Consider the following 21,365-nt stretch of genomic DNA (forward strand, 5'->3'; position numbering starts at 1 on the left):
TTGGGCTCCACAAGTATCAACTTACGTCGAGCGCACATTTAGTACATTCAAGCCAGAAACCTTCAAAATGCATCTTGTGGTTCAATGTTACTACAACTATACAGATTAAAGTTTTATGAGTTAGAAACTCGAAAGGATAAAATAGTCAAAGATTCGAAGTACAAATCTATTTTCTATTTTTACTTGTAATATAAACATTTCTAAAATAAATGTAATTTTTGATTGTTCTACGAATTTTCTGTCTTTTTTTATTGCCTTATTTTGCTTTTTTTGCAATACCTAGTGCCTTTTTCTGCCTTTTTCGCTATTTTGTTTTGCCTTTTTTGCAATACCTAGTGCCTTTTTCGCTATTTGGTTTTGCCTTTTTTTGCCTTTTTTGCAATATCTAGTGCATTTTTCTGCCTTTTTCGCTATTTTATTTTGCCTTTTTTTATAGGTTTTTAGGTCCTAAAAATCCGTTCCCTGGTCATCAACTATTTGGTATAAATTTAATTTGACAAAAACGAATCATTTCCTATCTACAAAAGCTACATACGTACATAATACATACTTACATGTTGATGCAGAATTATGCAAACGTAACCTGCTGTAAAATTTGCATATTGCGATTGTATTAGGTGACGCTGATGAAAGACGCTTGAAAATAAAAGTAGAGATCAAAAAAGCATTGTTTGGCGTGAACCAGTTGGCGTGAGAAAGTTTACATAACTCCCGTTTTAGTGTGTCACTGTCATTGCTGAATGATTAATATGCATTGCGCTTTTCCTAATTATTTTACCTTTCGGCATTTTTATTTAATATAATATGTAGATTGGAGCTTAGACATACAAAATTTTATTGTTTGGCCGAGCTTCTCCTCCGATAAAGGGAAGGGAAGGGTTTCACGCCGACTCCGAGCGACGATTGTATTTTTATGAGAAGCTGTTTTTCATAGCAGAAATACACTCGGTGGATTGTCTTTGCTTCCTGAGGGGGCGACCGCTATTAGAAAAACACTTTTGTTTTTTTATTTTTTAATGTCGGGTTGAACCCAAGCCCTGTGGAATGGTAGCTCGCACTGCTGTCCACTACACCAATTCATATTTATTCAATATCATTATCAGGTAAAAGTTATGGAGTTATCCCAGTAATAAGTTTTCGTAAAAACGTTTACCAATGAAAAAGACAAGAATGTCTCGCATGAGACTGTCGCGGCTGTCCTAGTGAAGACACATGCAGACATCACCGCAAGGATGGGGCAAGGGAAAGACCGTGTGGGGCTCTGCGACGTCTACTCTGCCATGTACAGAAACGTTAATTCGGTGTTGGATATGCGGTGGGAAAGAGACTCTATCAGCGACTACTTTCGTTCACCCGACGTCTAGACACAATCTGAATCAAAGCAAGGCTCTGCAACATCTAAGTCATTGGCGCCCACGACCCGACGGAAGAGAAGGATGAGAAATTCAAAGATCTCAGCTATGAGTGCACATACGAGCGCTACTTCCGTAACGACATCAAAGTCGTGGTTCACGATTTCAATGTCCAGGTGGGAAAAGAGGGGAATTTCGACCCCACTGCCGGAAAACGCAGAATCTACGACGAAACGTCCGCCAACGGACTGAGCCTGATCAACTTCGACGGGGCCCGAAATATGCAGTACTTGGTTTAAGCATAAAAAGTTCCATAAAGATACGTGGCTATCTCCAGATCGAGAAATCGATCATGTTGTGATAAACGGAAGGTACGCCTCCAGAGTTCTAGACCAAGGATGGACAGATTTTTGGCTCTTAAAGCCGTCAAAGAGCCAGCAAGTGCTTACCCAAGAGCAAAATCAGTTCTCAGGGTAAAAGGGTGTACAAAATACATTAAAAGCATCATATATTAGTAATGAGGGTCGCAGTGCATTGATGTTACCCCTCATCTACCACCTAAATGTGCCAAGCCGGCTCTTAAGTGCAAAAGGCTCCTGGGAGCCACTTTGCCCATCTCTGTTCTAGACGTATGAACACTTCGAGGTCCAAACATCGACTCGGACCACTATCCTGTTGCAGCCAAGATAAGCACCCACTTCTATGCAGAAAAAAATTTCAAAAAATTCAAGGAAAACTTAACGTCGAAAAGCTGCAATCACAACAGACGGCCAATGCATTCGCTACTTGACTCTCACACCTGCTCTCAAAGAGCACTCTTCAACAAAGCGACATATGCGAGCATTTCCGGTTAATTAGGTACCGCCGCCGAAGAAGTAGTCGGATTTCAGCGAGTCCCAAACAAAAAGTAGTGCGATGAGGAGTGTGGAAAACCTATACAGGTAAAAGATGCCGCCAACAGGACCACGCGGCAATCAGGTGCCACACAGGGTACGGTCCCACAAAGGGAACAGAAGAGGGAGGCCGAAATACCTGAGCCCGAAGGGCTTCAAATGCTGGCCGTCAGGAAAAACGCCTGAAAATTTTACTGGAGTTATTTAGCTGACTTGCGGAAGGTTTTAAGATCAAGGCGAACTTTTAAACATTGGCGACCTAGTGACTGATTTCCAGAATGTACTTAAATTATGGAGGCAAAACTTTTCCACCCTACTGGCGAGGAATTGACAAGGTGCATGCATAAACTCTTATGCAGAATATGGTCAGATGAAAGTCGAACTACAGGAGAGTTGCTGCAATTGTTCCGACCAATAAAAAACAAGTAATTTAACACATCAGGTTACACTGCTCATTATTTTTAAAATGTATGTCTAAATTTTTCAAGAGAAGGATTCAATTTTTGTTTGATAATGGTAGCTCCATATCGTGCGGTCTTATGGGTCAAAATCATGGAGGGGGAGAATTTAGTAACTGTAGCAACAAAAAATTGAACTTTATTATGAAGTTGATTTTTCACTGTTATGAATTGGATTAGGTCGTCGTCTATTTAGATTGTTACCGGGCAGAGCAAAAAATTTCATGTTTTTGAATTTATCGGGAAAAGTGATGAATGATGGTCTAGAAAAAGTTCTTTGACATAACCTGGCTCTCTAAAAATCCATCTAGCTGTCGATATTTGCGTTTCATTGATCAAGACTTTAAGCCATAAGTGGATATCCCTCCAATTTCAATACTGACTAGTATGCAAAAGAACAAAAACAAAGGAAATGTAGACAACACTGGTGGAAATAAGGCGTTTCTTTTATATCTACTACTAGTATGTATATATAAAATTCTTTCAACCACAAAATACATTTGTTGACTTACATTTTTTTGCATCGAGCTTTTTTCGACATACCCCAAGTTACTTTATGAGATAGTGGTCCCTATAGAAATCCCTCTTTTTCACATTATTCAGTACTCACGCAAATTTGTGTTCCTTTTCCTAAAAAACGAAAGTACATATCTTGGTTTTAAAAAAATAATAAAATTTAGAGGGCGCCCTGAAGTCCATTTTAATTTTACTTAAAGCTACTCGTTTTTCAATCCGTGCGCACGTGAAATCCCTCAGCAAATTTAAGTTTTATAAGATCGTATAATATGCTTTCGAGCCCGCTGAATATAATAAGAAAGTGGTTTTTTCGATCGGGCTCTTAACTTTTTAGATATTCCGAAAAAATTTAAAAGAAACGAGAAAAAGTCCGTAATTTCACTTTGAAAGTTGATTATTTCTTAGAAAAAATGTATTTGATTTTATCTCCGTAATAATATTTATTGTCATATTTTTAGCAAACAAAATGTGTCATAGCAGAGAATTCTACGTTCATAACTTCTCGAGATATCGGCTAATTTTTGAACCTGAATATATGTAGATGTGTGGCTAATACTTGAATTTTGAGGTTATATCTGATATTTTCAAGGTCACTACGCCTCGAGATATTGAGAAATATTAAAAACAAACAAGTAAGAAAGTCTAAGTTCGGGTGGAGCCGAACATTAAATACTCGGCGCAAATTTTAAATATATGTTTTTCACCTTTCCGAAAGCAACCGCTACATGGTAAGCCGGGGTGTATCAATTTTGAGTAAATTAGCGTCCTTAGATTTCGAAATATTGAAGTTCCAAGCATTTCTAAAGTTTACCGTTATATGAAAAGCCGCAATTTTAGTCCGATGTCAATAATTTTCAACGTTTTGCTTTTATGTGGCAGGCGCAATAACCATACCGAGTTTGGTACAAATTGGTAGAACGGTTACCGAGATACATATATGTGATCATAAGTGAGTGGTGCCACGCCTATTTTACAAAATTTTATCATAAACGTATTTCTTGGTAAAGAGTTGTTACAAGAGTCAATTTTGAATAAAGTAGCTTTAATATTTACTGATTTATCAAAGATTTCGTATTTCTCCAAATTACCGTTACATGGGATGTGGGCGTGGTTATTGTCCGATTTTAAACATTTTCGGCCATTTGGTATCCTGTACCAAGACCAATAACCGTGCTAAGTGTGGAAGAAATCGGTGCAGCGGTTGCCAAGACATACACATGTAACCATAAGTGGGCGTGGCTACGCCCATTTTTCAAAAATTTATAATATTCTTATTTTTCCTCTTAAAAGTATTGTAAATATCAATTTTGAGTGAATAATCTTCAGTAATTACTAAAATATCGCAGTTTTTGTATTTCTAAAAATTACCGTTATAGGGATGTGGGCGTGGTTATTGTCCGATTTTGCCCATTTTCAATACCATCCGTCCTACGCCAGAAAGAAGTACGCGTACCAAGTTTCTTTAAGATATCTTAATTTTTACTCAAGTTATCGTGTGCACAGACGGACGGACGGACGGACGGACAGACAGTCACCGCTTAATCGATTTCTCTTTTCATTCTGATCATTTATGTATACATTTGTCTATNAGACAGTCACCGCTTAATCGATTTCTCTTTTCATCCTGATCATTTATGTATACATTTGTCTATATCTATCCCGATTCGTTTTGCCTGTTACAAACAACCGTTATGTGAACAAAGTTATAATACCCTTGTGCACAAGTGCGCTCAGGTATAAAAACTAACGTAAAAAATAAAAAAAATGTTTATCGATTCCTGAAGAGGTATATGTTTAGGGGGATGGAATTTTGCACTCGTGAATTAAGGCCGCCTTCTTATTTGTTTGGCGGCCTAATTTAACAGCAAGTGATGCCAATTTCAAAGCACTTATTTTGTATTTTTTTAGTAAAATCCGCATAAAATACATATCATGTATTTAGTTAAATACATATTTATTTAAATTAATATATGAACATATGTATGTACGTGTAAATATTGCTTCAAACGAGAAATTCAACTGTGTTTTTGTACGCTCCTAAATTCATTACTTCATTAAACTCATTTTATTCGTTCATTTACTTTTTTATTCTTAAATAACTTCATGAAGTATGTATGTATGTAGATATTTTCGAAAATCTCATTCGCTTTGGTTTTTGCAACAAATTTCCTTGTGTTTTCATTTTAATACATCTAAAACTTATAATTTCTTGCGTGCAACTTTACTACTTTATTTCTTCTTTTTTGCAATGTACTCATTCAAATATTGCTACAGATGTAAGTTGAAATTAATTGAAATATATAATAGTAAATTATGTTTAATTAATACGTTCTAAATTTACCAATAGTTTACTAATCTCACTGCCGCTAAGACATCTGAATTTAAGTTTCGAATGAACTGTAAGTATATGAACTTCTATATGCAAGTACTTTGTATTTTTATGTATCTATGTATTTAATTTAATAATGACTTATGCTACGAATTATGTAATTGCATAGTTAAAAGTTATAACATAAAAGCATAAACATACAAAACAAATAAATTACAATTAAACATCAAATTAAATATTTAATTATCACAAATAAAATCGTAGTCGTAATCGCTTATAATTAACTAAAGACGATGTACATACGTATGTATGTATGGATTTATAACTAATTTCTTTTAAATTTAGTTATATCTATGCATGTATGTCTGTATGTATGTATGTATATTTACGTAAGTTTGAGTGTGCAACCAAAAAATAGTTGATCCTTAGTTCGTATGCACTTTCTATGATCATTTAAATGATTTCTTCGTGCAACTATATTACTATGTATTTATGTATGTATTTTTATTTCAGTTTTGTTTAAATATTCGCGCATTTTATATAATTTACATCTGACTTTCCTTGCGCCATTGAAACGTGCCCGATTTCACACCAATGCTTGATGATCCCTGATTGCTGTTGGATGAGAGCATATTGTTGGTGCGCCGTATTAGCTGTGCGGCTGAATCGAAGCGGCTGCGTATTAGCCGCATCGCAGGATTTGTTGTAATTCCGCTGCGTTTGCTTTTGCTGTAAAATATATTTATTAGTGAAGAATTTCTAAAATAATAACATTGAAATTACTATTTACTATTACTATTTATGTAAATATACATATACTTTGGTATACGACTTTAAGACACCCGTTTTCTGTTATAAGTACGGTGACCATGTTTTAGAAATTAAAAGAAGTTTTCCTTACTCATAAAAAGATAAAAGGAAGGTTTCTTTCCTGTAATAGGATACTCCATCATCGCCTAGTCGGAAGGCTTCGATTTAAAATCTAAAGTGCAACAGCACCCCTTCGAATGTAACAATTAAAGGATGAATGATGGAAACAGCATCGATCCGGAAGGGAACTAATATATAGTCGTTCAATTCTGCTATGGATCAGATCATCTCTACTTTAGTTCAGAGGTTGATTTTATCAACGCAAACTGTTCAATGGAGCGCGTACTAGCTTCCCCTCTAATGTTTTCTACCGCAGTTTGAGGTACGAGGAGAAGATAAAGAGCATCGAGAACTTTCTCTGCCACTGCACTGCCTTGTCCAAAAATAAGACAACGTAATCCAAAGCTTCTCTTAAAATAAATAAAGCCAAAGCCCACATCACGAGAAAAAGGACTATCCTCTGAAATAAATAACGGATGGTGACCGTAGTTATAAGTGAACATGCCCACTAGAGATGGGCTCGGGATTAAACATTCAATCCCGATCCGCACATCCGGATGCTTTTTTAAGAATTGTACCGTGGGTCACGAAATCTTTCACTAAAAAAGTGTACACACATGTTTTCAAACTAATTAAAAAAAAAATAATAATAATAATGAAAGATCTAGCATCTTACGATTATTTGGTTTTGATTTGCTTTTCGTCTCAATAAAACATTAAAAAGTGCCTTTTCATACAACGTTTTTAAAGAAGATTTCGTAAATTTCCGGAGATTCCGCGTCTTATCGGGACTTTCAAAAAAGGATTTTGGTCCCGTCTCGACTTCAAAATTTTGAAAGACCTTCCTGATACCGCTTCTCCCGGCCATTTTAAAATCAGTACCGAAGGTGACGATATTCCGTGCCCATAATACCTTTTCACAACAGGCGCTACTTTGGGCACTATAAATCCCTCACCATGCCCTTCGTTTTTATTTGGCCCGAAAACTTTGACGATGTCGAACAAAAATGCGCAAGCTATGGGGTACTCCATAGAACTATTCTAAGCAAGATCTGTGGTCGTGTTCACGTAGTCGATGGGTACCGAATAAGATGTAAATAACGAACTGTGCAAGACATAGTTAAACGCATAAAAATACCTTTGCGCTTGGATATGATGATGGTAGGGTGGCCAGATGCGCTGATTTAATCAGTACATGTGCTGAATTTTTTCTGTTGTACTCATTTTTAAGAGCCCGAAATCAGTACGCAAAATCTACTGATTTTTTGAGTTTGTACTGATTTTGTACTGATTTTTACATTTAATAAATGCTTTTGTAAATTGGTGTAATTGACATTGTAATTGAGGTTTACATGTTCAGAACAATGGTTTTTGACAACTCATACGTGTTAGCATTAATTAATTAAACTGGAACCATTATTAAAAAGGTATCAGCTTGCACTTGTTTCGTTTCCTAGGATTTCGCAAAATAACAGACTGTTTGGATTCAACCCAACCCGATTTGCAATCACGACTTGCAGGTTTTACAGGATTTACAGGGGTAGCTGGTTTCGCCATAAATAAATCTTATGTGAGGTGGTGGTATATTTTTATAAAAAATTTAAATTAAGTAAGGAAAGAAAAAATTTTCAAAACCTGTCAATACATTTTACTACTATTTTCCTGAGCACAGCTGTACATACATACGTAATACCTTTGATTTGTTTTAAAGTAATGAATTTTTATATTGATAATACTATATGTATTTAAAAGTCTATTAGTTATTTTTTGTTAAATTAATGCGCTGTTATTTGGTTGTATATATTGACTCTGTACTAATTTTTGATCCCAACTGTACTGATTATGTCACTATAATATCTGGCCACCCTAGATGATGGTTCGGCGAAAAGATATTTCGACTCTACTCTCATGGCTGACCAAGGAAAATAAGGGCGCCCACGAACAAAATGAAATGACCAAGTACAGAAGAACCTGTCCGCACTCGCGATAAAAAACTGGCGTAGCTTCGCAAGGGAGAGAGGCAATCGTCGAAGTTTCTTGATATCGGGCCAAACCTATAAACGATACAAATATTTTGTAAATCCCTCAAGCCCACTTTTTTTCTGCAAGTAGCTTAAAATATTAAACACATCGGTATTACAATGTGTGGTTGTGAACAGCGTTGCCGTTTTGATATTTTCTAATCAAAATTGGTAATTTTATTATTTTGTTTGGAATTAAGCATTTATTCCATTAAAGTATGAATACCAAATCCACTTGACCCATCATGAAAGTCTATAACGAAGAATGCATTTCGGGAATTCGTGCAAGTCTTAAGGCGTTGATCTTTTGAGAAAAGTTTCAAACACCTTTGGTATTTGTTGGTCCTCGTCCATAATTTTCAAAAGTTAGTTTTGAGGTGCTCCAAGGTTTTAGCTTTTTCCGAGAGTTAGTGCGCCTCAAAAAGTTATAAAGATGCCAAATCGCATGATCCCGTTGGTCAAATAACATCGACTCGGTAAGAAATTATACGTCCGGAAATACTCTCTTGAAATATAGCTTATCTACGACACTGTGAATGGCAGCTCTGTGAGCAGTTGTTGTACGAGCTGCATGGTGTATCAAGGAAGGTTTAGAACTTCATGAATAAATGCACATCTAAAATGGAACTCATTTCATAAACTTTAGTCGCAGTTGGGAATTTTACACACCCCTCAAATAGCCTCTAATCTTATCTATTTTTTTTAAGAAGAGCAAGTCGCGAAGAGATGGATATGTCAAATTTAACTAAACAAAAAAAATGTTTTTTCTTACCTTGACGAACTCGGTTGGCTCTCCTTTAAATTACCCAAAATTATGCGCATATGAGTATCGCGTGCGAAGTGGTTATCTGGCAGCACGGATTTTCCACCTGAACTGCAACCGTTTGTGTGATTGCCACTGGCATTGCCCGAGGCGCCGGGAATTTCATCGAATGCATTTAGTGAGGGTAGCTGACCGGGTGAACTTAACTCACTGCTGGGCGAATGTGGTGGTGTAGCATAGAGTGGGGACATGCATTCCATATCGTAGAGATCAGCCTCATTGGCACCAATGCCAGAAACTGCAGAGCATATAAGGAAAGCAGAAATGTAAAGTTTGCAGATACATACATTAGACTGCATCACTCCCCATGCATAAAAAAAATATCGATACTGTTTTTCCACTGGAATTATAAAATCTACGATATTTTAAGACTTGCACTAAAATATTTCGGAAAAATATTACGATTTACGCGAGCTTGACCCATTTCAAAATTCCTCCGAAAATTAAGTTTATTATAAATCAAAAAAAGGGTTTTCTTAAGAATTTTTGAAAAAAAAACACCTCAGATGGCAAAACAGTTTAAACTCGAAAAATTTCCATTAAACAATTTAAAAAATTTTTCAACGGGATCATAACAACGAGATTTTTTATGCTGTTGTTTTGGAATTTTTTCAAAGAGTGGTAAAAGAAAATCTTAAATACTCAGCCAAAACAGCCGATTTAGACTTATCACCCTTCTTATTTCTTTACAATTAAACTCATTGAAGGTATGAAAGAGAAAGGTGAGATGAACGAACGTCATTCCAAGTAGAATTAAGACGTGTTGATATTTGAAAATGAAAAAATTGGGACTTGAATGAGAATTGGGTCTTTTGCAAAGAAATAAAAAGGCTGAGAAAGTACATTTCCACTGATACCTCATAAGTCTAAATTGCTATAGTTTTGGCTCAGTTATTCAATATTTTCCTAAACCAATCTTTGGAAAAAGGTTGAAAAACAGCATCAAAAATCTCACTACTTATTATGATTCCGTTGAACGTTTTTTATTTTGCTATTCAGATCTTTAAAGTTTAAACTGTTTTGTCATATGGGGGGATTTATTTCACAAAATTCTTTAAGAAACTATTTTTATTCATAAAAAACTCAATTTTTGGAGGCATTTTTAATAGCCCAACTTCGCTCTGGCTACTGCAGCAGGTTAAACTCCTACCTAAGTAGATTGAATGAGGATGTGCCAAATGAGTGTCCAGCATGCGGAGAGACCCCACATGACTCGAAACATCTCTTCGCATACCGACAACCCTAACGGCTTTGTCCTTGTGGACCGACCCGATAGAGGCTGCACGCTTCCTAGGGCTGCCGTTAGTGGAACTTGACAACGACTGAGATATCAACCGATCTGGGCGGGGTTGTTGTAGCCGCTACAACAAAAACAACAACTTAATAAATAATTGAATTCCATGTGTATGTGTAACTCCTATCTCGTTAGCTAGCACCCTTGCCATCCAAATCTTGAAAGCGTTTTTTTTTCGAATTCAGATTTTTCGACTTAGGCGATTATTGCTTATGACCACAGATATTTTTCCGAAATATTTTGCCGGAAGTCTTCAAATATAACAGATTTTGTAATCCCTGCGGAAAAAGTACAGCTTTAAACTCACCAAAGTGATGTTCATTGAGATCAGGCAGCAATTGTGAGTGCCGCTGCGAGTGATGCCCTTTCTGCTGTTGCTGCATTGCACCGGAAGCGGCGGCAGATGTTGAGGCTGCACCATGCTTCGAACTGATGATTGGCGCATTTTGCACGAAGGGATTGTTCCGTGAATTGAGTTTGGTTTGACGTTGCAGTTGCTGTGTGAAAGTGAGCGGCGCTTGCTGCAAGGCGGAACGAACGTACATAATTGACCAATATGGAAATGAATATTGCTTTGTGCTTTTTATTTTACTCACATCATTGCTGCTGCCTGTTGATTGACTAGAGATGACGCTTTTTCGCTTGTGTAAACTGCTCGCGTCCGATTGCATTGTATTCTGATAGAAATTATTGGAGCTATGAGTTGAAGTTGATGCATTCAGCATATTTGATGGAACTTGCATGCAGTTGTTATTGTTATTCATGCTGTTATTAACAGTAGCTGTGGTTGCCGCCGAGCAAATTGAGGGAGCCGAAGCGTGTGGCGGATAAGATGGTGCACCTATACCGAGACTTTGGTGCGCAGGTAGCGCCGGTGGCTGATCGGGTGAACGCAGCATGTTCTGGTGGAACTTCGCTGGTTCGACTAGATTGTTGGAATCGCCTAATAGGGAGATGGAGAAAATAAGGTTTAGGTATAATAAATTAAATGCTAAAAATAAAATACATTTGTCTGCATATATCTCACTCTTAGTAAAGTTGTCAAAAATCTTTAGTATGTTTGTCCGGTTGGATTTGGCAGCCAATTTTATTGGCGTACGTCCGCAATGGTCTGACTTATACGGATTAGCACCGTACTTCAGTAAAGCAATGACACACTTTTCGTGTCCCTCCTGTGCCGATATGCCCAAAGCGGTAGCGCCTTGTTTGCATGCATGATCCGCCACTGCGCCAAAGTATAGCAGTATACTCATGACATCGTGGTTGCCTTGCCAGGCGCAAGAGTGCAGTGGTGTTCGAGCTTCCAGGTCCATAGCATTCACATCGGCGTTACCTGAAATTTTGAAAATCAATTATAATATTTATCAAAGCATGCATACCAATGTGCTAAAAATAAATTATAAAATATCTCACCCATTGTTATAAGCATTTTAACCATCTCAGCGTGTCCCTGCCAAGCGGCCACATGTAGCGCAGTTCGTCCTTCACTATCTGGTATATTAACATCAACATTGGTCACTTCCAACAGGTACTTAACTATATCCAGCTTATTCTCCAATGCTAATATGTAGAGCGTAGTACGCGAATCCGCATCCTTGGCGTTTACATCGCAACAGAATTTCAGCAAATACTGTAGAGTTTCTAGATGGCCCTCCAAGCAGGCCAGTCGGAATGCTGTTTTGCCATCATGTGCTTTCTGATCGACGAATGATGGATGTATTTCGAGGAGCACTTGTACGCACTTGGTTCGACCCTCTTGCGACGCCAGATGCAGTGCAGTCTTTCCCTCATTGTCGCACTCGTCAATCTTGGCGCCCGACTCCAACAGCTGCAGACAGACTTCATGAAAGCCTTCGAATGCTGCATAGTGCAATGGTGTCCAGCCGGCATTGTCGCGATGTGTTTCGTCTAAACCGCGATCTAGTAGCTGTCTTACAGTCTCAACATTTCCTTGCGCCGCAGCTATGCTAAGTACGGTACGTCCTTCCGAGTCCATACAATCGATACCGCAACCCCAAAAGAGGAGTAGCTTTACCACGTTGGCGTGCCCGGCAGTGCAAGCGGCCCAGAGCGGTGTGCGGCCCATGAAATCCGCCAGATCGGGATCAGCGCCATTCTCTAGTAAAAGCTCACAAACCTCGGCGTTGCCTTCGAAAGAACTCACTAGTAGTGGTGACATGCCATCGTTGTCCAGTTGATCAGTGTTGGCGCCATATTCCAATAATGTAGATATAACTTTACTATAGCCTGAGGAGCCGCATAGGGCAGCCACGCAGAGAGCACTGCGTCCATCTAAATCTAAGTGGTTCACATTGGCACCATTCTCCAGCAGTATTTCAACAATATCATAGTGACCCATATAAGAGGCCGCGATCAAAGAGGTACGACCCTGCCTGTCGACAGAGTTTACATCGGCACCCGACTCTATTAGTATTTTCAGTATGTCTTCGTGTCCGCTCCATGCGGCCGCGCGCAACGCAGTTCGTCCCTCCTTGTCAGCCAGATCAATTTTACACGCTGGATGTGAGATCAACAATTTTACGACCTCTGTATGGCCACCCCATGAAGCAGAACGTAAAGGCGTCCAACCATCGCGGTCAGCGTGATTGACATCGACACGCTTCATTCGGCCAGTGCCGTCGTTACAAGGTTGCGAGAAACTTAGTAATAGCTTAACGACGTCTAAATGACCATTACGTGCAGCAATATTCAGTGCAGTCTGTCCATTATAGTCTTCAATTTCGAGATCGATAGGCCCTTTACAGGCGTTGAGGGCACGTTCGAGCAGCTGGTGATTGCCATCGTTGGCTAAAATGTGTATGAGTGCTTTGCCTTTGTGCAACTCAATGCGGTTGGAATCGGAGAGTTGGTGAAGTGTGCTTGAGGCATTCTCATCTTGACTTTCTTGATGTGGTTCGCTCTTTTCCGATGGGCTGGTGGGCCGTTGTGTTTCCAATATGCATGATTTCTCACTTGAGATCAACAAATCAGCTAGTTCAAAGTCTATGTTTTGCGATTTTTCTGAGAGTTCGGGGGACATGAGAGATGATTCGCAAGAGTTCTGTAAAGAAGAAAAAAACACATAAATACCCTCTAGATGTTGGCACGCAAGAGTTTGATAGGGAGTTCGCCGATAGAATAGAGGTGGAACACCTAGAATAATACTGAATTTCACAACCACTGCGAGACCGGAAATTTATTCTAATTATTGGTAGATGTACAAGTGCTGTTATCTAGCCATACTAGTGTATACTGTGCGATTTATAAAATTGAGTACTTTGATAGGTGTCATGTTCCAGTTTCTGGAAGGAAGCAAAAGTCGTTTTCCAATGCGCATGTGTATAACACTTACAATGCATGGTTACTCGGATATTAACACACACACAGTAATCAGTGAGCCTTCCTAGGCCTAGGAGCTAAGGCTAATCAGTCTCTCATAGGCTTATTAAGAGGGTAAAATCTGGTCTCTGGTTTTATTTTTTGACCTCTTTGGACGAGAGTTAGAGCCGCGTACTGTCATCCGGTAGGTTCCGGATTTAATTTTTTGTCCCAAGCAATAGCGATATAATATAAATGTTTCTTATTGATAGCGTTCGGCTCTCAGGAGAATAATGGATAAGCTTTTGAGTGTCGTTTAAATGTGAAAATGCTTCTCCTAAAAAATATCTGCCGTTCGGAGGCGGCAGTAAATACTAAACCAGTGGCATCCTCACCAGACATACTAAAATTATACTGCCGCACTCAGAGTAGTTTAATCATTTGAAAAAATTTCGTCTCAGAGCCAGTTAATGATTCATTAAAAACATTTAACGAACTTTTAAATTTAAGAAAGAAATCCCTTTACTACACATTTTAACCAATGATTATGATTTTTTTTTGTTTTTGCAATAAATTTAAATTTCTCTCTCCCTGCTCCGAGGGTTGCAATGGCAGTGTAATATTTTTTCTCTCTTTTTAATTTAATTTTAAGATTTTATAATTGTAATGCAAAGATATTTTTCTTTTGTTTTATTTAACTTTTAAAACCCTATTTTATCTCTTTTTTATTCAATCTTCTTTTATTTTTAAATTTTGCTTTAAAAAGAAGTATATATATATTTTTTTTTTGAATTTCATTAAATTTTTGGAAACTTATTTTATTTAGTTTTTATTTAATTTTTCCTTGTTTTCTAATTAATTTCTTTTTAAATTTAATTAGTTTTAAGTTTTATTTTTTGTTGTTTTAAAAAGAACTATTTATTTTTAATTTCATCTAATTCTAGAAAAACTTATCCGCCAAAAGACAAATAGAATAACCTATTCGTAAGCAGATCGCTAATTAGTTTTTCGAAAGACAGAAAATACCTACCTAAAACTAAAATAAAATTAAAAAAATTTTGATTTTTAGAACACAAAAATCTAAAACATAATAGAAAATTAAAAAAGTTTATAAAAACTTAATGATTTTAAAAAATATTTTTCTTTTCATTACAATAAAATCTATATATTACCAAAAAATCAAATAGATAAAAAAAATAAAATTAAATAAAGAATAAAAACAAATAAGATTAGTTTAAAAAAAAAAAAGGAAACGGAAAAAAAATTATTTATATTTTTAAAACAATAAAATCTAAAAACTAAAAAAAAATTAATTAGAAGAGAGATAAAAGAGGTTTATAAAAATTAAACTAAATTAAAAAAAAAAATATTTTTAAAACAATGAAATCTAAATTTTCTATTAAAAAATTTTACATTAAAAAAAGATAAAATAAGTTTCTAAAAATAAAATGAAATTAAAAAAATATATTTTTCCTTTTTGAAAGAATCAAATATAAAAATTAAAGAATATTCAATAAAACAGAAAAAATACTAAATAAAAAAAAAACCTGTGCCAGATGTTTCGACCTCGGAGCTCTCGAATGCACCCCTATTAAGCCAGCTCGCGTAAACTAATATAAATACTTACCTTTGATATCAAACTGAAAGAAAAAAAAACAAAAAGGGCCGCAACTGGGGCCATACTTAAATTTTAATAAACTAATGGGCCCTTATCTTTNATATTTGATATCAAACTGAAAGAAAAAAAAANAACTGAAAGAAAAAAAAACAAAAAGGGCCGCAACTGGGGCCATACTTAAATTTTAATAAACTAATGGGCCCTTATCTTTTAACTCTGAGAAGAAATATTGTTTGAAAGAAAACGAGTTTAGACCTAATGTTTAGTGAAGTCACCAAAGGTCTTTAATTCTTACAATAAATTCCATCAGCAGAGATTTTCTAGGGTTCTTTGATACCTAGCCCTCCGAAATTATAGAGCATTTCCACTTTTAACAAATACATACATAGCCACTCCGACACCTCAGACCATCTTGGGCCCGTGGTCTACTGGTTAATAATATAAGATAATGGTACCTAGTACTACATCATTCACATAGGCCTTGGCATTAGCGCTGCTGTAAATATCGTTCAATGCATATCTTTTAAGGAGCAGCTTCATTTGCATTTCAGTTTTTAAATGAAGCTTTCCAAGTTTACATTCATCTACCGACTAACACTTCGCCAAACCTGATATTCTCAAAGAGTGGACATAGTGCCGAGTTTTTAGTTTTTAGGAACGATACATCTAAGTTAGTGTTAATATATGAAATGCCAAATTTTCTTAAAGAAATAAGACCCACCTGTGCTTCTGCATTATTGATGCCCGTCTCGATTAACAACTTTAGTATTTTCGCATCTGTTGGTAAGCTTGGCTTGAAGAAGTCGCACAAAAACTGTGAAAATTCGTCAGTCAAATCGCTGCCCAAAAATTTCTCAATCATACTTCGCGTTTTAGGCAGAAAATTGGGGTCGTGTTTAAAATCATTTTCACACTGTGAGCAGCAGTTCAAATGGTTCGTATAGAACGCATCATTCAAATTGAGCCGCGATTCGAGTAACATGAGTATTATATCTAAATTAACATTGCGACTGGTGAGATATTCGCCCGACTTAATGAGATGGTATACGAATTTTCGCACATTGTTGGCGCACAGTGTGTCGGCGACCAGCAAGTAGTACATTGATACCATAACGTGGCCTTCGTTGACATCACATATAAACTTCTTGGTGGCGAACTTCACATCGACCAACCAGTCGGAAAAGGAGTTGTGGAAAATCTTCAGCCGTTGTTGGTCGGCATCATAAGAAACAACGTTCTTCATCAGATGTAAACGTTTCTCAAACTCGTCCGTATCGATGGCATAGTTATGTGTACGTAGGCAATTAAAGAGGAAAAGCTTATCCACATAACCAGATGAAGCGAGTAGTACATTTAGAAGTGGCCGAATTTTCATGTATTGCTTTTTGTTAAACGACTTCTGACAAATGTACAAATATAAGCCATTTAGCGTGCATGGTATCAATTTGATCTCGCGAAAACTGAAGAAATTCTCCTTGATACCATTCAATACTTTCTCCAAATAGAGTATACAGCCATTGGATTTAATATATAATTGATGTAGGGACTCAATTATTTCCTTTGTGAGCATAATACTATCTTTAAAGTCTGAGTTCAACCTATTAATGATGTACTCTTGTACATCCTTCACAACATGTGATTTCCGCAAGTCATCCAATGTGATCTTCTTGAAGCCCGTAAACATACGCGTAATTTGCTTAGTCTGTTTTTTGGTGGTGCACACGAGGAACAGCCATTTGGGGAAGAGATGTATGTGATTGGATAACAGTTCTGCGACGTTGCGACTTTTGTGGTTGGTCGTCGTACCGCGTCCACCCTTCAAGGTCGTAATCAGATTGCCTTCGTTTATGTAGTTCTCATCTATGGAGTCGATCAATAGCAGCAGCGCTGTTTTGGGTGGTGTAAGCTCAAGTAATGGAAATAGTAGCGCCTTTTTGAAACATTCATCTGGGTTCTTCTCGATGTTGTCAACGCTTAAACACTCCAGTATTTCTGGGTTTGAAATTAACATCTCATAGTATCCATCTGCGATTACTGTGCGACAACTTTTTGGCTTTGGTAATGGTGGAGGTAAAGTATTCATATTAACGGATAAACCACTAGGATGTAGGTAATTATCCGCTACGTCCCTGTTGCTTTGCTGTTCGAATTCTATGAGGTTGCCGAAATTTTCTTTATCTTCCTCATCGATGTGTTCTTTTTCATTCATTGGTTTAGATTCTTTGAGAACTACTTGCAGGTTCTTATCTGCCTCTGGTTTGTCTTCGTCTTCGTCGTCGTCTTTATCGGATATCGGCTTTTCCTCTATGCGCTTGCTTCCGTCAACATTATCCTCATTTATAGCCGCCTCTATCTCGTTCTTTAGTTCTTCGCTTACCATGTCAGCAATGTCCTCACCTCCTCCGTGCTGTATAGCAGAAATGCCGTTTTTGGAAGTGATGGCGGAAATCACCTTGACCGGCGAAGCAACAGCGCTTGGGCGCCCGAGTTTTACTGGAATTTTAGACTTCTTTCCTGGACTACACTTCGAAGACGTCGAAGGTGAACTTTTCTCTTTTTCCGCTTCGTTGCGCTTTTCTTTCTCGGTATCGTTGTCTTTATCTTCGTTGCATTCTCTCACATTGCTTTTGTTGCCTGTTGCCGGCGGATGTGTGCCATAATTGTTATATCTTTTTTCTTCGCCCGAAGCAGCATTGTCATCTACTGGTGTCGGTTCAGACTTTTGGCGCATAATGCATGCATTAGTTGACTTCTTGTTGCTGGTTGAAGTGCGTCGTTCTTGAAAATGCTCCGGTTTATCAGCAGCGTCACTATCACTGGCTCCACGTCGCAGCTCGGCAATTAAAATATCCTCGACGTTCTCGTTCAATGTTATATTGTTCATAGCTTCGTCGAGTTTCGATTCCTGTTGCTGCGCCTCCTCTTGCAGAAATGAGAAACCTTCATCAATTACGCGTTGACATTCATCCTTGGTGATAATCGATGAATGACTTAGTATTTGTAGCACCACTTTGCGTATAAATAACGAAAGGCTATGACATTCCGGGTTCTGTGATTCGATAAGATAGCAGCCGAGTAATTTGCGATTTAGTATGCCTTTGGTGCCAGAGTTGCCATTCATTATGGCTTGACAAATGGAAGTCTTCCCTGAGCCGTTAGAGCCCAACACAAGACAACCGTTGTAAGAAGAACTAGATATAGCAGCGGCCTTTGCACGCGCAGCCATAAATCCTCCAACAGCTTCGCTCTTGCCTGCATTGCTAGCGCTCAGTAGACTTGGTATGTTCTTCTTGCCTGCGGTGCGTTGCTCCAAGCATAGTGCTATCTTCTTTAGCACCCATTCGCGGTGTATATACACTGGTTGACAATGCCGCGCGGTCAATGTTTGACTTTGAGAACCACTGCTAGACACAATACCAGTCACTTCTTTGTCAGGCGAAAGCTTCTTTTGCATTAGCACTTCCAAATTATCAGCAGTTTCCGTTAATACTGACTCACTTGTATCAGCGGTGGTACTAAGGCTGTGCTCTTCACTGGCATCTGCTCTAGCGCCACCATTGCTACGCGTCGTTTCAATGGGGAAATTTTGTTGCATCAAATTGGCAAAGTGTTCTTCCCGTGCCAAATTGGAGAAGCCGGCATTGGGACAATCGCGCCCGGAAACTTCTAGCTTTTTTTGTAATTGTGTCGTGTCCTTTAAGAAATTGAGAATGCGTCGGTCCTCCAATTGATGACTGGGCGTACTGGACTTGGGCAGAGGTGGCAACGAGGCAGGCTGATTCGAGTAATGTGAACCGCCGACCAGCGCACTAGACGAACAGCCATCCAAAGCCATGTCGTCATCGAGATCGGTAACGGGTATGGCATTGCCATTACGACTACACAAACGCGACAAATCTTTCGAATTGAGTTGTTTGTATTCCATTAGGTTGGACAACTTGGTATCGTGAGCATCATGATTGGTACCGCCGGAATGTGGGCGTGCGCCGGAACTGTTAAAGCGCATGCGTTCACCGCTTTTAAAACGATCCGATTTGCGTAGCGGTGTAGCGTAGAGCATCTCTTTGGACATATTATTGGTTGCATAGTGTTTGTTGTTAGTTTGTTGCTGCAGGGATAAGGGCGAAGGCTGTTGGCGTTGCTTGTTGCTTGTCAAACTGGTGGCGTTTGTACTGGGATTGGAATTGGCAGCATTTTGATTGCTGATGTTATTTAATAGAAGTTGTTGTGACAGTGGATTATTAGCCACGGCTGCGGCGACTGTGTCGTTGGTAGTCGATTGGGAAGATTTCTGTTGTTGTATTTTGCGAACAGCTTCATTGTACATTGCCTGGCAGGGCAGATTTTCGTAAATGTCATTTCGTAGGTTGTCATTATCGGAGTGCTTGGACATTTTCAGCGGGACGATTAAAAGAAAATCCGTTAGAAACTCTGACGATTAAGTGCGAATCTCCAAAACAATTGTGTTCATCTTCCACAATTTGCATACACTACGAATCTGAAAATAAAGTAAAACAAAAAGAAATGTTTCAATAAATTTTGTTACTGTAAATAAGGCACATGCTACGGCAACATAGACGTATATAAATTGATAAATATCTTCCGTTCGCGTTTTATTGTTACTACTCTTGCTTGAGTTATGCAGAATTTTTCTGCTTTCGCTAACTCAAGTCTACTTTCAACTGCATGAAAATACATAAATACATATATAAAAATAACTTGACACTTTTAATGCACCGTAAAATATAGTATAGGGTTTTGGAGCTTATGCTTTTGCAAAGTTTTTGACCGAGCTTCTCCAATTTTTGGTGCGCGTCCTAATGTTATAAACACATATGGAAGGACTTAACATTTTACGTCGCCTCCGATCGGCAAATGGCTTTTATGAGAAGCTTTTTCAAGGCAGAAATACACTCGGTGGTTTGCCATTGTCTGGATTTTTATGTTAATCGGAAACTGGGCCAGATCCTGGGACCTGCACAATGGTAGTGCGCACTTCCACCACCAGCTCACATGTATGTATATTAGACAGGTTAAAAAATTTATTACAGAAATGTAAAAGCGGGATTTTAATGCTCTCAGCCCCTAGTAATTTTCTATATTGATTGCTTTATTAAAAGAAAAAAATACAGGGCGCTCAAAGCGCTCAAAGTTTTCTGCGAAAGTCATTATGTTTCGATCGGAAAACTCTGTTTATCTTCAGGAGACTTCTTATAATAAATTCCTTATTATTACGCCTTTTAATAATACACATTTTTTTTTATCGGTTCTCCATTGAATTTTTTCGGGGTTTTTGGGGGTTCCATAAAAAGTAGTTAATATTAGGAAATTCTTAGATAAACAATTGGGTATTATTCCTTGAAGTTTCCTTAAGCGAAACACAGTTTGCCGTTTGGAAAACATTGATTTTCAAAGATTCTTTACTGTTACAAATTTGGCTAGGATCGATCTCTAAATTGTTAACTAGAACGAGTCAATTTTTTTGACTATGCGCGTATAGCATGGGAGGATTATACGTGTAACTCTAGGCAAATTTGCGGAACCAATTTGGAGCTTGCCAAATTGTGAAAAAGGTTTCGAAGAAAATGCGAAAATTTTCACTGTTGCGCCCTCCAAAAAAATTTTAGAACGCCTTTGCGACTTTACAGAAAAAGCAAAGAAACTCATTTTCGCAATTTGGCAAACCACAAATTGATTTAATACCAATTGTTTCTTTGGCAAAATTGCTTAGAATTATTTACACGTAGAATCCTATACGGGCATAGTGGAAAAAAATCTCCCATATAAATTGACCCGCCCTAATGTATGTATATACATACATATGTATGCATTCAGCTGCCCAAGTAGTGGCTGTCTGAAAGTGTAGCAGGATA

The 21,365-nt window shown here is 37.8% G+C and overlaps 2 protein-coding genes across 5 annotated transcripts in view; both read right to left on the minus strand.

Annotated features, from left to right (window-relative positions):
• Positions 1-6,178, minus strand: part of LOC108372462 (uncharacterized) — a 12,931-nt gene extending 6,753 nt beyond the window's left edge. Inside the window, exon 1 of the mRNA XM_017628157.1 lies at positions 6,098-6,178. Coding sequence (XP_017483646.1) covers positions 6,098-6,118 — 21 coding nt within the window. The 5' untranslated portion in view covers positions 6,119-6,178. The remainder of the gene's footprint in view (positions 1-6,097) is intronic.
• Positions 1-19,985, minus strand: part of LOC108372461 (uncharacterized) — a 26,982-nt gene extending 6,997 nt beyond the window's left edge. The window contains exons 1-7 of one of the 4 annotated variants that reach the window (XM_017628154.1): positions 16,214-19,985; positions 11,970-13,617; positions 11,563-11,889; positions 11,153-11,499; positions 10,864-11,077; positions 9,212-9,500; positions 6,098-6,277 (exon numbers count right to left, since the gene is read on the minus strand). In XM_017628154.1, coding sequence (XP_017483643.1) covers positions 6,098-6,277; positions 9,212-9,500; positions 10,864-11,077; positions 11,153-11,499; positions 11,563-11,889; positions 11,970-13,617; positions 16,214-19,885 — 6,677 coding nt within the window. In that variant the 5' untranslated portion in view covers positions 19,886-19,985. Of the gene's footprint in view, positions 1-6,066; positions 6,278-9,211; positions 9,501-10,863; positions 11,078-11,152; positions 11,500-11,562; positions 11,890-11,969; positions 13,618-16,213 lie in introns of those variants that run through there. The other 3 variants (XM_017628152.1, XM_017628155.1, XM_017628156.1) reach the window with 3 other exon arrangements.
• Positions 19,986-21,365: the final 1,380 nt, after the last annotated feature.

This window comes from Rhagoletis zephyria, unplaced genomic scaffold (genome assembly GCF_001687245.7).
Source record: "Rhagoletis zephyria isolate East Lansing unplaced genomic scaffold, Rhagoletis_zephyria_1.1 Rzeph_scaffold_05778, whole genome shotgun sequence".
Lineage (NCBI taxonomy): Eukaryota > Metazoa > Arthropoda > Insecta > Diptera > Tephritidae > Rhagoletis > Rhagoletis zephyria.